The sequence below is a fragment of the Strongylocentrotus purpuratus genome, unplaced genomic scaffold, assembly GCF_000002235.5.
Source record: "Strongylocentrotus purpuratus isolate Spur 01 unplaced genomic scaffold, Spur_5.0 spur5_scaffold_9, whole genome shotgun sequence".
Classification (NCBI taxonomy): Eukaryota; Metazoa; Echinodermata; class Echinoidea; order Camarodonta; family Strongylocentrotidae; genus Strongylocentrotus; species Strongylocentrotus purpuratus.
Window position 1 is genome coordinate 11,746,958 of NW_022145615.1, and position 14,697 is coordinate 11,761,654.

The 14,697-nt window shown below is 36.6% G+C and overlaps 1 protein-coding gene across 2 annotated transcripts in view; it reads left to right on the top strand.

The window, feature by feature from the left end:
- Positions 1 to 721: 721 nt before the first annotated feature.
- Positions 722 to 14,697, top strand: part of SLC12A2 (solute carrier family 12 (sodium/potassium/chloride transporters), member 2) — a 48,224-nt gene continuing 34,248 nt past the window's right edge. The window contains exons 1-4 of one of the 2 annotated variants that reach the window (XM_030976266.1): positions 722 to 875; positions 5,092 to 5,513; positions 13,239 to 13,331; positions 14,537 to 14,612. In XM_030976266.1, coding sequence (XP_030832126.1) covers positions 5,136 to 5,513; positions 13,239 to 13,331; positions 14,537 to 14,612 — 547 coding nt within the window. In that variant the 5' untranslated portion in view covers positions 722 to 875; positions 5,092 to 5,135. 2 annotated transcript variants of the gene reach the window in all.

A 14,697-nucleotide genomic window follows, 5' to 3' on the forward strand; every position in this document is an offset into this window, starting at 1 on the left:
CCCCCCCCCCTGCGTGGCGCGCCCATTCGCCCCTCCTAACAAAATAACCTGGCGCCGTCCCTGGACTCAACCATTATGTTCAGCTCCCTAGCTGGCCTGCTCATTAATCCCCCGGGGATTGATTCGAAGTTTTAAATGCTCTCAACTTCGAAAAAAATATCGATAAATATTTGAGAAGGTGCCGAAAGTACTAGCTTGAAGGCGCACTGCAGGTCTAAATGTCAGACAGGGAAGATGGAAATTACCGATTTCGTGCAACAACAATCTCTTATTCAGACAAAAAAATTCTAATTTTACATTTTGTCTGTTTTGATGACGAACCCGGTGACGAAACCGGTGCCGAACCAGGGTCACTAACTAAGCCGAGCAGAAAACGAGAGATAATTTAACCAGACTGTGTCAATAAACGGTTCGATTCAACTTGAGTTAGGTAGGCAGCCTTGTAATCGGGCTTGTAATGCACAAGAATAGAAGATATGATTGAATTCTATGAAGGTAATGATTAAAATCTCTTGGAATAAGCCATGATGAAATTCACTCGCATCTCAGTTAAGCCGATTGGTTCTAATTACGGACCAATCACGAACTCAACCACGGAACCAATAGCTGCAGTGGAACTCCGTTCCGAATGACGTCATGCTGATTTGCCGTGCTAGAAATAGCACATTCGCTAATGAGATTCACTTTATTACGGCGCACGCGCCCTGGATTTTGATAGTGCTGTTTTATTTCCTCTTACATTTTCAAAGATACCGTACAATTGATTTGAGACTTACCCGTTGGACTTTGTCATTTAATTGGGAGCGGACTTTAATCACAATAAACTATTTTTAACGCCATATCGGCCAGTTACTCGGAATCAAGTCAAATTGAAGGTAAGGAACAGATACACATGATTTATGAGTGCATGATATATTTCGATACGGTGAGATGGAACATGATTCTCCAGGGTATTTTAGCGAGCTGTTTGTGTGTTTCGTGGGTCGCTCGCTGTGCCTCTCATGCCCCCAAAGTTGCGGGGCATGATGAAAAGAATTTCCGCTGGCTGAAATTATACAGTCAGTAGCTAGTAGTTCCTGAGACCAATTTATTGCCTCAAATATTATGTTACTTGCCTTGCTGTCATCACATACCTCATGAGAATATGAAATACCATTTCCAATTTAATTTTGTTCCTTAGTTTACTAGACGTACTAGTAGATCTAGAGGTCTAACTTTCATTAGAGTTCGCGTAACAAAATACTGCCAGTTCACCGTCTACCTTTATCATGGGTTGTTGTTCTTTCAGAGGATTTATCGCACATAGTGTGAGAGTCTCTTTACAATTACAAATTCAATGTAAAATGCCTCAAGAAAATCTTTGCTGAATCCGTTTTTCGCATTGCCAACGTGCGGATCAGAAATAAGAAACCGCAAAAATGCGGACGATCTTTTTTTATCGGATGTGTCTGTTTGTGTTTGCGAAGACGATCCTCATTTATGCTGACAATCCTTATTCTCGGACCAACGCCCCTACTCTACAGTCAGTAGTAGGGGCTATGGTCCGAATAAGGATTGTTCGCCTAAACAAGGATATCCACGTAAACGCGGACAAATCGCGTCATTTTAAAAAAGAGCATTTTCGTGAAATCCTTTGTTCGCATCCTGTTTTCACATTGCCACATATGGATCAGGAACCCTACATCCGCAGAGCACCGAAGAAAAAAAACATCCTCAAAACTGTGGACGATCCTTGTTTTTTAGGATGTATTTTGTGCGGGGATATCCTTATTGATGCGGACGATCCTCATTCTTGGAACAGCGCCCCTACTGGTATACTGTAGTAATAGTATAGTATTGAATGAATTAATTTGTCTTGACTTAATACATAAGTCTTGAATTGAAGCAACAGCTAACAAATTCAATTTAACGATTTGTGTACATATTGGCAACACCCGGTGGCTGATCAGATCCTGAGGCTCAAAGGTAAAAACCAGTTTTGGAAACGCCCCTCTCTCAAAAAAGGAAATGGAAGCTCTAGTCTTATTACCAATCATGGGAAAGAATATGTTTTGATTAATACGTGATGATACAAATTTTTGGTGAGAAACCGCCTACTTATCAATATATGTGATAATATATCACCGTAGGCATATATCTATCTGGACTGGATAGATATGGTTCATGTGTCGCTTAGTCCCATATACATCTTTCTGTGTACAGTGCTTGTAACTTTACCAAGACTGGGCCAAATTTCTTTTCATTTTGATGATTCCAGAACCTTGCGGTAGACACCAACACTTATAAATGATCAACCTTTTCTGATCGATTTCACAATGCAATCGCATGACCATAACTGGTCTGTATCTCTAATGATTGGAAATGCTGATTCATTTTTTTTCCTGAGGAATGTTTGAAAATGGAATTCTCTTCTAAGAGACGTATTAATGGCTTAGTATTAATTGGGGGTGCATTTCGACAATGTCAATGACTGACGAAATGCAGTACCGGTAGCTTAAAGGTAAAAGAAAAGACCAGTTTTGTAAACGCCCCCCTCTGGGCCATTCCATGAGAAGAAGGACATGACATCAAAAAAAGAAATGTACCTCTTATGTTAATTCTTTGATTTATCACTAACCTTATGCCATGGATGTTCATAAAACATTAGGGCCTTTCAAATTCAACACAATTTATTTTTCATTTTTGTTGATTTCCTAAGATCTCAAACCATCATCAAAAACGTACATGTGGGACTGACACTGTAGATGAAAAAAAAACAATTTATTGCAGATTACACAGGATTCTTGTAATATTTTTTCCTGAAAATTGCGCTAAATGGAAAAAAGATGAATATATTTCCATATTCTAAGGGGTCCTGTGATATTTAATCTATTACATAGGGGTGAAAATGGCCTCCGGACAAAATGTAACGCGAGTTACCGTAACGTGAGTTACCGACATATTTGCTTCCTGCATTTTACTAGTCCATTGTTTCTTATCTTTAATATTGTGATCTTATACTTGTAAGTCACAACCTACTATCAAATTAAAGTAGGAAAGATTTTGTCAAGATTGTATGAGGAGACTTTGCCAAAAGAGGGTCTCATAAAATTGACCATGTCCTTTTTTGTAACGCGAGTTACCGAAATTCAATAATCCAAGAATCTAAAAATGTTTGTTCTTCAATTTTCTTTTTTGTTTCATTCAGTTGTTCTATATCTACCCTGTCCATGTTTGAAAAAAGTATCTTGTAGATCCTAGCAGTTCTAAAGATATAGGCACATTATCGTGTCAATGTACCCATTAGGTGTAACGCGAGTTACCATGGAATGGCCCAATGGAAGCTCTTATTACCAATCATGTGAAAGAATATATGTTTTGACTAATACTTGATGACACAAATTTTGCCGGGAAATTGCCTACTAATTGATATATTTGGTAAATTATTATATCTATTTGGACCAGATGGATATCGCGCATGTGTCATGTATCAGATGCATGTGTCGAGTAGTCCCATATACATCTTTCTGTGTCCAGTGCTTGTAACTTTAGTTTTACTTGTATCCAATCTGCAAGAATCTTCAGGAGTGAATTAGGCAGGGTCAAGGGAAGAAGAAAAAGAAATGACTGCGGCTGAGTTGGCTGCATTTTAGTTTTGGCTTGTTTGCTTTTGCTTGATCCGAATGGAACAAAGAACTAAGGTCAGATTTATCCTAGTATTACTAGGATTCTTTAGTCTTTATAAATTGTCCATTTAGAATCTTAAGTTGGGCTTGTTAATTGTAACCTTTAGGTACAGTGTACATGTAGGCAGTTTCATGAAATTGTCAAGTTACGTTAATGATATCAATTTTTGTTCTAGTCTGAAATTGCTTTTAAAAGCTGTCGTAGTGTAACCCAAGGTGAAGATTTGTATGCAACAAACGATGAAGAAATAAAGAACAAAACGGGAGAAAATAGTGTGACCATTCAAGTGAAATAGGTGCCATTTACACTTTCAATTTTAATAAATTGTTTGATTTTTTCAAATTATTTTGTAGTTCAATGTTGCATGTGAACCAAGTTTACAAGAATATTAATCACAATTTTATATTGTTTGCTTTTGAAGTGGGTCACAGCTTTTAGTTTAAAATGCACTCATGAAACACGCCCTGACTATTTTAGGCTGTGAAACTGCCTACTTCAGGGCTTGGTGATATTGATATTATTATGTTGATATAAAAACGTCTCCATTTGCTTCAATTTGCAGAGATGCCAACCAAGACGATTTAATCTTATTTAGTACGATAATAAGAGTGAAATACAATAATACGATATCATCTCTTAAAATATGATTTTTCATCGTTAACAAAAAAAAAAAAAAAAAAAATTTAAAAAAAAAAATTTAACCCATAAAAACAGCGGAATCGTATACAAGTAAACCCATGCAACCCCAACAAAAACTTTGCTTTACAATTTTCTCATTAAATTTTAATCAAAGAGCAAACATTTTACTTGACCGTACTTACCAGTAAAACATTTTTCTAAAATGTACCGGCCTGGGGACGACTGGCCGGTGGTAGTGTCAAGTTTTCGTGAAAATCTGATTTTTCTCTCCAAAATCTGATTATTTTTTTTAGGATACTCAGTCTGTTTTTCTTGTGTCAAGAGGTTGGCATCTCCGCATTTGCCTGTGTGAAAAGTAATTAATGCTGACTTTACAAAAACCTAAAATGTATACTTAATCACAAAAGCCCTAAATACAAAGAACCTTGCAGGGCTCTTCTTTATACTCCTGCAAATACTTGAAGTCGGGTCTGGAAATAAAAAATTGTTACCAGAGAGTTTTTGTTTTACCTTTCACATGTTCCTGATGATAAATGAGCTAACATGCAATTTTCATTACAAAAATGCTCACCTCTTTTGACGGTTGGCGATCTTGATTCCGCCGTAAACGCAAGCATATGCGATGTACATGTATACTTACATGTATATGATTGACTCTGCGTTGCCAATTGGATACCGACTTTACGATAATAGCGGTTAATTTAGTGTACGTAGATGTAGGCTCACTAAGCCAGTTACATGTATTTTACTTGGAGCTTAAATTGTCTCAACATTTCACATTTTTAGGTTGCAGGGAACCCCTTCTTTGAAATACGACACTCCACCATCCCATGATGAGTGGAGAAGTGGGAGAGATGGAGATGGAGGATCTCAACAAGCAAGAGGATAGCAACAAGCAGAACACGGCTCCCAAGTCGGCTCCTAGCCCGAGGCCTGGGCGCTTCCAGGTGAACATCGTCAGCGAGAACCCTGAAGCTGCCCCGAAAGAGAACAAGGACAAGACTTCTCCCATTCACAGTGAGCCCAGCTCCGGCGGACAGTCGACTCCGATGGGCAATGAGGACTTTGACCAGTCCATGGCAATGCAAACCTTTGGTCAGAACACCATTGAGGTGATGCCATCCCTAGACTACTATAGGAACCTTTTCTCCACGTCTGCGACTGCCAAGCAGAGGCCAACGTTGCATGATCTTCACGAACCTATCAAGGTGAGTTTACTCCTCAGATGTGATCTTTTCTTCTTTTCCAGTTTAATGCAATCCAGGGCTTCAAATCTTGAAACAAATTATGTTGTAAATCGCGTTCTCTAAGCTTTTTGGAATCAATTCCTACATGTAGTTCCTCATTCCCTCCCACTATTATGACTCCATTTTCGGCCCATCTCCTTTTTATTTTCTTTATATTTTTCTTCTACAAATGTATTTGCCTGTTATTCAATTCTTCTTTTTTTAAATGAATAAAAAAAGCAGAGCAATGTGAAGACATAGAATTGAAGCAAAACTTACATTAACTACATATAGAGTCTTACTGAGACCATTTGTGTTCAAATTGACCCAATGGCATGGCAACTCTTCTATTTTAATAGACAAAAAGATGGTTGACAAAATTAAAAGTCAATTCTGCTTTTTTAGACATATAATCTACATGTAGCGTCTCACGTACAGTAGACCCCAAATGAACATTCCAGAAACACTTCTGTACCGGTAATCTGTATTGTGGTCCAACATTTGCTTCTGCGGGTCCAGGGTTCAACAGGAGCATGTGTCGCACAACCATGCTGTGCATGGCACGGCCTGTCTTCACCAGTATACACACCTTGCACCTGTTGTGAAGTCAGGTGATTGTGTACTGGTGGCAAGTGCTCAGCATTCAATATCCTATTCTAACCATTGTCAGTTTCAGTTTTAGTTTATTAAAAAACACCAGACGTGGCAATCATGACGAACAAACATAATCCAAGTTGGGACATCATAGAGGTCTCATTCAACCATAGACCAAACACTATGACTATTCCTAAACCTAACCCTAAACCCATTTGCAACCTTAACCCTAACCCTACATGTATATCTTTGATGAAATCAAGCCTGAAACACTTGTCCCTAGAGCAAACATGTGCTGTTCATATACATGTACAGTATGTGTGTGTGTGAGTGCCAAACTCACTGATGTATTAATGAAGAGGTTTAATTCCAGGCATTGGGTTTTTTTCTCCCCATTTTCATTTTCTTTTTTTTTCATTCAAGAAAATGTTTTAAACTCTGTGTGTTTGTATAAATGTTTTGAATTTTGTTTATACATTGGGATCTCGTTATAACGAGGTCCTTGGGATAAAAGAAATTACCTTGTTATATCAGGAACCTTGTTATATCAGGGTAAAAAAACGAAAGAATATATAGAGCTGGAACCAGCAAAATCATCTTGTTATATTAAAGGGGAAGTCCACCCTGAAATTAAGTTAGTTTTAATAGGAGTAGAAAAATGAGAGAAACAAGTCAGTGAAAGTTTGAGCAAATTCCGATTAAAAATAAGGAAGTTAGGATTTTTGAAGTTGTGATCAATCAAACACAAATTGGCAACTCTATGACGTATCATGCGAGCTCAACTTCCATTTGCTCAGTACTAAAAAAATCTGAAATTTTCATTTTCCCTCAAGAAAAATTTCAACCATACATGCACCCTAAATATAATAATTGCAAATATGTTTCTATACTCCCCCTGCAAGGAACAAATATATATTCCGTCATCAATAACGAAGGAAACATGATTTTATGGAATATTATGCACAAAGCAAATGAAGGAGAGCTCGTATAATAAGTCACAGAGTTGCCAATTTGTATTTGATTGATCACAACTTCAATAATTCATAACTTTCTTATTTTCATTCAGAATTTGCTCAAACTTTCACTCACCTGATTTTCTTATTATTCTGCCTCTATCGATACAAACTTATTTTGGGGTGGACTTTCCCTTTAAATAGACACCTCATTATATCAGATCTCTTTATACCCAGGTTCCACTTTATCAGATTGACCTCAATTTTGTAACCTTGATTTTTTTTTTAAATGTGCTTTTGAATTTTAAGCGAATAAAGAAGATGAAATTTACTAAAACCTATGATAGATCTTTAAGATTCCAGGGTATACATGATTGGAATTCTTTACCTTATGATTTAAAAAGTAGTTCAACCCTATCAAAGTTTAAATATTCATGTAAACAGTTCTTGTTTGAACAAATGAAGTGCACTGAGTAGATTTTTCTGTACTTTGTTCTGCCTGCGGTGTGTGTTGGTGTGTCTGTGTGCATGTGAATGAATGACGGTGGGTGTACTGTATGTTTGTTTTGATAAGTTTTACAATATTTGTTATAATAATTTGCTTGTATGATTACTTTTGTACAGGGCCCTATTCTCACAAGCTTTGCTTTTCTTGGGGTCCTGTCGATTTTGCTGTTAATTTGTTATGTATTTTATTTCGAATTTTAATGAAAAATAAATGAAATGAAACTTAAAACTTATCTTGAAATGTCGCAGTTCATGTAGATGTGCTACAGTACCGTGGAAACTTGTTATAATGAGGTCCTTGGGACCAAGGAAATTACCTCGTTATATCAGGAATCTTGTTATAATCAGGGTTAAAAAAAACATTTGCTTAGCATCCCTTCACGCTTCCTTATTTGAGGCAGTCTGCTTCTTTTTAATGAATAAAAAAAAAAACATTCCGCTAAAATTATAATTTTCCCTGATTTTGGCCTCATTTTCTTTAGCATCCTGAGTCCAAGTGGAGGCTATTTTGAAAGGGAAAAAATCAATACATTTGTAATGTTTCCTTCAAAAGGCATGTTTAATGATTCATTTTGGTTTATCTCATCATTCTTGGTTTTTTTTGTACGTGTACATGTACTGTACAGGTACCGGTACACAGATCTGTGTGAATATCGCACAGATAACATTATATTCCTTTTTCTAAATGTACTCAAACATACATGTACAGTGTAGGCATGTATAATACATTCCATATTTATGTGTGGATGGTGCATATTTAATTTGATTGTCACTACAAGATTTTTTTCGGAATGATTGAATCTGCATTCTGAAGGTGTTTGAAAGAAAATATCATGTTTGTCTACAGGGCATGAAATTCGAGAGCAGCTTGTGTCACTCAAGAAATGAATGCGTGGGAGAAGGGAGCGGGTGGATACTATGGGGAATAGAAAAAAAATAATTGTATTAAATTAAATATAATCTCTAGGACTTACATGTACGTAGCCATGAAAGACTTTTAAAGTACAAGCAGTTAAAGAAATTTATGTTGTAAGCCTCTTTTATTGAGATTTTTTTCACTTACCAGTATTTGAAACCATACTTTAGTTTTATGTAAGCTTGTAGAATTTCAGAATGAAGGAAGATCAATCAATTGTTTGTATCAAGGAAACGGTTTTCACCTACATTTGTAATTTTGTAAAAAGACCTTTTGAAATGTTTTTAAAGGCAACCTGTAAATGACAATACTCTACAAAGTACATGTAGTAGGGTAAATTATTTCTTCACAAAATCTACATGTACATATACATTTAAAATTTTTAATAAGGTGTACTAAAATTTATAATCAAACTGCACATTACTCATGAATGCATTGTAGCCTACATGTACATTTGTAAAGAGCTACTGCTGTTATTGTACTCATATTGTTCAACATGTAACATGTATAAAGTGTCTGATTGGAAATAATAGTATGCTCTGGTCTAACGAGTAACGACTACCGTATATCCTTCTATCAGTCAGTGACTCAGCTAGACAATCTGCAGGCACTTTTTAGGCAATATAATCCTATTGAAGCAAGTCTGAAGTCTTGTCTTGTCCAAGATGTGGGAAGCTGAATTTTACAAATAACAATTTGATTAATCTATACTTCAAGACAGGTGAACCCGGGGGGGGGGGGGGGGGTGGGTATAGTCAGGGCAGGGTTGTCGTCATCAGATCTCCCTTTTTTTTATAAGCTTGTCATAAGGATTAAAAAAATATTTTGTATGTATTGGACTTCTCTCCTTTTCTTCTTTCTTTTTTTTCTTTTTTTTTTTTTGGTGGGGGGGGGGGGGGGGGAGGCAGGGGCTTGCTTGTCACACATACAAGTGTAATTTACCCCTGCATGATCGTGTTTCAATTAAAACAAATTTTTAAAAGGAAATGCAGACACACATGTACTGTACAATGTACATCGGGGTCAATGATCATACTGTACAGTATGCTATGTACAGTGTAAATGATTAATAAGGCATTAACCCAAATGTTGAATCAGAATACGCGATTTGTAATCCCACTTGATCGATGGATGAAGCTCAGATTATAAGGAACCTGCGGCTTATACCTGGCTGCCTGCAACAGGGAATACTCATGATGACGTCTTGATTGCGGAAGCACTTTCGGTCTCAGGAGACTAATATATTCTCGAGTGCGATCTTTGCATGTAAACATATCTGGCTACATGTATCACTTTCATGCAGAAATTAACCAATAATATGCAGGATATGCAGGTAGCGCTGCAAGAGTTAAACAGTCAAATATATGTCCATTGGGGCCTTTCAAAAGAAACCAACAAAAATTGGCCAGTGCTGCACACAGGTGGTCTTTTAAAACAGGTTCTAATGGCACACATTTCATTCTAGAGGGAGGCTACATGTGTATGTGGGTGATTGCAATGACAAAATACAGGTGGCATTTATAGAGAGGTGGGTGCTACTATTAAAGATAGGAATCATAGGATTGATCGTGCATGTATGTGTACATGTTCATGTAGTGTGTAAAAATATCCAGTGTAGTTGTAAATATTTATTGGTTGAGAAATACAAATTACCATAGACATTTTTTTATCTAGATACCAGGGAGTGTTTCACAATTACCGGTACTAAGATTGACTTTAAGTTGGACTTACACCTGTACAGTAACTACAGGTGGTAGGCCATTCATGCCACTGTTTGCTCTCACCATTTACTGGCAATGGTCTGTCAAGGGACGTACAAATCATTGTCACACGTATCTACAGAATTGAGCTTTCTTGATAGTTTATTATTGAAGGAAAAAATATTATCTAAAGATCATAATTGAGAGACCAATGGTGAGAGCAACCAGTGGCACGAAGTGCCTGTCATATTTAAGTCCAACCTAAGTCGATCTTAGCCTTTGTGCTTTGTGAAACACTCCTGTGAGCATACTACTGTTAATACATACAAGTACATTATTGGAAGGTAACAGGTCATCAAGCACGTACCGGTACCGTACATTGTTGCATGCACTATATCCTAATTGGATCGAGTTTTAAAATAGATTTTTGACCTTGACCTGTAAATACCAATTGATCGAACAAAAAAAATCTGCAAATACAGTACACAAAAGGAAGATGTTTATTCATAATGACCCCCGATTGGTATGAATTTACTTATCACACTCAAGTATGGGTAATTTGTTTACATTTGAAGTGTGACAATTTGCAGTTGATTGAAAGACACATTAACCTGTCAGTGAGTAAACTAATTGTACCGGTACGCAACACCCTCTAAGCTTCGAAGCTTCAAATCAGTGAATTCCAATTACACATTTCATGTACATTGTACGTACTGTATGTAATACTTACAAAAAAGGCACAAATAACCCAAATTCATGATTTAAAGAGAACCATATATCCATTTACCTTTTTTGCATGGTGAGATGTACCTGTACATACATGTACATTAAAATGCACAATGTTATTACTCTGCTCTTTACTATGACATTTTGGAGGGCTTCCAATTCCTCAGGGATGACAATGCTTGTGGATGATTGCTCACAATAATATCAATATCATTGTTTACCTGTATGTTTAACTATATGTATGAGTCTTTACAAAATTAAAGTTAAAGCTGTCAGGTGTGTGATACCAGTATCCTGAATCACTTTTATTGGCCATAAACTGAGCCGTCTCCTTTCACCTTTTGTACTACAAGTACATGTATGTAAATTTATATAATAGATTTAAAATCCCAAATTCAGTTGTATTGAAATAAATTACCATCATTTCTAAGCTACCATTAGCCTAATTCTAAGCTGTTCTTATCAGACCACATGTGTGATATCCTATAGTTGTCTTCAAATGATGTCACACTATTTATAGAAGAAGCGTTACTTTGCCTTTGCGAGTAGTCTGGTCAGCTTGTGAGGGAGTTGAACCGCACATAACAAGCTTTCAGGCTTCTGTGGGCAAGTTTTCCCGCTTGGCAATCCCAGCTAGTCGAATGACTCGAATCTCTGCAGACGAAGGCTTGTTACTCATGAGGTTCGACCATGGTTCTTAAAATTAGATGTGACACATCCAGTGATAAGGCCATGGGGTACTTTTAAGCCAACATGTGTACTTACAGTCTGCGAGCGGAGCACGTTAACGTTAACAGTTCAGTTAACCCCCATTGGTCACTATAAAGCCTCATAAAGATTAAAAAAGTAGTCTGCTAGCACTGTACGTCCACAGCACACTTTGTTTCAACTTCTATTAACCCATTAAATACCAAGCTTCAGATAGATCATAGGGGCCTTTTTTCTTTTTTTTAACAATTATGTACAGTACGTACATGTACATCGTCGTAAAGGAGACAGAAGTATTATTGAATACTTTTTTTTTTTTATTGTAAATTGTATTTTCCTTCCTAAAGGACAATTTCCATTTGAAAATTTGAAAGGAGCCCTTACAGAAAAGGGTTGCCTTTAATATTTAATGCCCATTAGGCCTTCATGCAGTAATTAGAGTGGTAGCAATTACATGTGCAAAGATATTTACCGGGTTTAAAGGGCAACCTGTAAGCTACTCCTCGGGCTGAAGAGTGAAATCAATAGTCTGCACGGCTATCTTGTATACACATGCATTACTTTACTTTTTTTCGGCGGAAGCAAATGTTAAAAGGTCATTATTTGTTAAGTGTTGAATTCCGAGTACCAGCAGACTAGGAAATAGGAATGTTACATTAATACGTATCATGGATTTGTCCACAAGTACAGCTTTATGAAGATTTGTAACACCATACACATGTACATTTACATGTACATACAAATCAAACAGTGTATGAAAGTAAATAACCGATAGTATACTCCAGTCACTTGAATACATGATTCACACCCGTATGAGATACGTTTTTCCCCTTTTTTTGGGGGGGGGGGGGTGGAAGGGGCAGGGAATACCCCCCCCCCCCTTCTAAAAGAAAAAAAAATTAAAACAAAAACTATATTTCACACTGCTGTTATAAAGCAGGCAGGTTGTCAAATAATAAATATATTTGCTTCCATACATTTACATGCCGATATAATCCTTTTCAATTCTACAAGCAGGAATTTACAAGACGATTTTGAAGTGCTGTGTATGAAAATGATATGCTCAACAAAGAAGTTATAAAATGTACCCCAGTACTTATTTTATATTTCTTATGACACTTAATTTTTACCATACTACATGCATTTAATACCGTAAGTAACGTTGTATAAACCGCCCTCGTGTATTAACTGCACCCCTCTTTTTCGCCTTTCATTAAAAATGCAGATGAATGTGTAAGATCATTAATGTAAATTAAAAAACAGTAGAGGACCTCTAGGACCTCTAGGATAGAACCTTGTGGTACGCTGTGCGTAATAGAAGAAAAATTGGAGAAATTATTATTATAAACTACATATTGAGATCTATTAGAAAGATTACTTTCAAACCAAGATGACAGACAAATTTGAGTGTTGTTCTAGTTTCCGAGTGGTGAGTTAACACACCGATTACTGAGCTGGGAGACATGGCCAGGCATAGTGCCAGGTGGAGAGGCATAAATCGATACTTTTTAAAAAAAAAAGTGCGGTTACAACGTTAATTTCGGTAAAGTAGATTATTACAATCTTCCCTACATTCATCTTTCTCCAAATTTAATATTTGCAGGACCCTACACCTCAGGACGCTCCTTCTGATACTGAGAGCCGGCAACCTCAAGTTTCATCTGCATCAAAGTTTGGCTGGATCAAAGGAGTACTGGTAAGAATAATCATTTTCACTATTTAAGATCTCTCCAAAGGGATGAGGGATGCCATCCCTTTCAAAAATTCTGTCCACAATTTTTTGAACCCTTGAGAACTTTTTGTGCTTGAGCCTTGAGGGAAATTTTCATTCCCCTTGTGATATTCAAAGAGGTCCTCCATCTTTTTAGGTGAAAAGAAGTCTGATTAAAATAATTTGTGTGTCCTAGCATACACATGCATACAGTAGTTTTTCATTAAAAAAAAAAGGAAGAAGAAAGAAGAATTCACATCACACCAGTCCTCAAATCACTCCATTGGTCGCCCGTAGAAAAACGTGTTATTTTCAAGATTATTTTGCTATTATTTCACTGTATACATGGCTCTGCTCCGCAGTATAACATCGGCTTGATTAAGCATTACTTTCCTTCTAGACAGCTACGTTCTCAAAACTCTGGCTTACTTGTTACTCCTAGGGTTAAAACAAAGTGGGGGGAGCGAACCTTCGCTCATGCTGGGCCTTCATTATGGAATACTCTCCCTCAATGGATTAAGAATAGCAGTTCTGCTGAAGTGTTAAAAAACAATCTTAAGAAATATATCTGTTTAATTTAGCTTATAATTGATTACCATAACCTTTCGTGTCTGTACCTTTCCTATCACACTTTGTATAAATGTATCATGTATGTATTTCATCTCTTGCACAAGCTGCGCCTTGAGCATTTGACTGTCAAGTGGATTTGACGCCTTATAAATCATATGTATTATTATTATTATTAATTGTTAAAGGGCAAGGCAGGCTGTAACAAATATTTAGAATTAAAGCTACATGTATACCGTACATTGATGTGTGTGTATTAAAGTGTGAGTATGCTCATTTTAATTATTAGGACAGCTGTAGGATGTTCCTTCGATGAAAGATATCATTTTCATTATCATCTGTGATATTTGACACACACTCTATAGACTGATAATTCATCATCATGTTATTACCTATTCAGTGGCAGCATCAACAAGGCTAATACCTTGTACAGGTACGGGTATATTGAAGATGTCTCCTCATTCATGCATTGTTGTTTTTTGTCTTTTCTAATGAATTTATAGTATATACTTTGTAAATAGATATATAAAATGTAGGTCAAAATGAGCTTGACTGTCGTAGAAATTATCATCTTTTTTTCTTCTTCTAATTTCTTTGCATTGTCATGATTGGATTCTTTGTAGATAAGATGTGTCTTGAATATCTGGGGTGTTATGCTGTTCCTGCGTCTCACATGGATTGTGGGCCAGGCTGGAATATGTAAGTATTAAAACTCATTGCTTTAATTACCAAGTAAAACTAGAAAAAGTATTTCAAGAAGAGCTTTAAAGGGCATTAAAGGCAG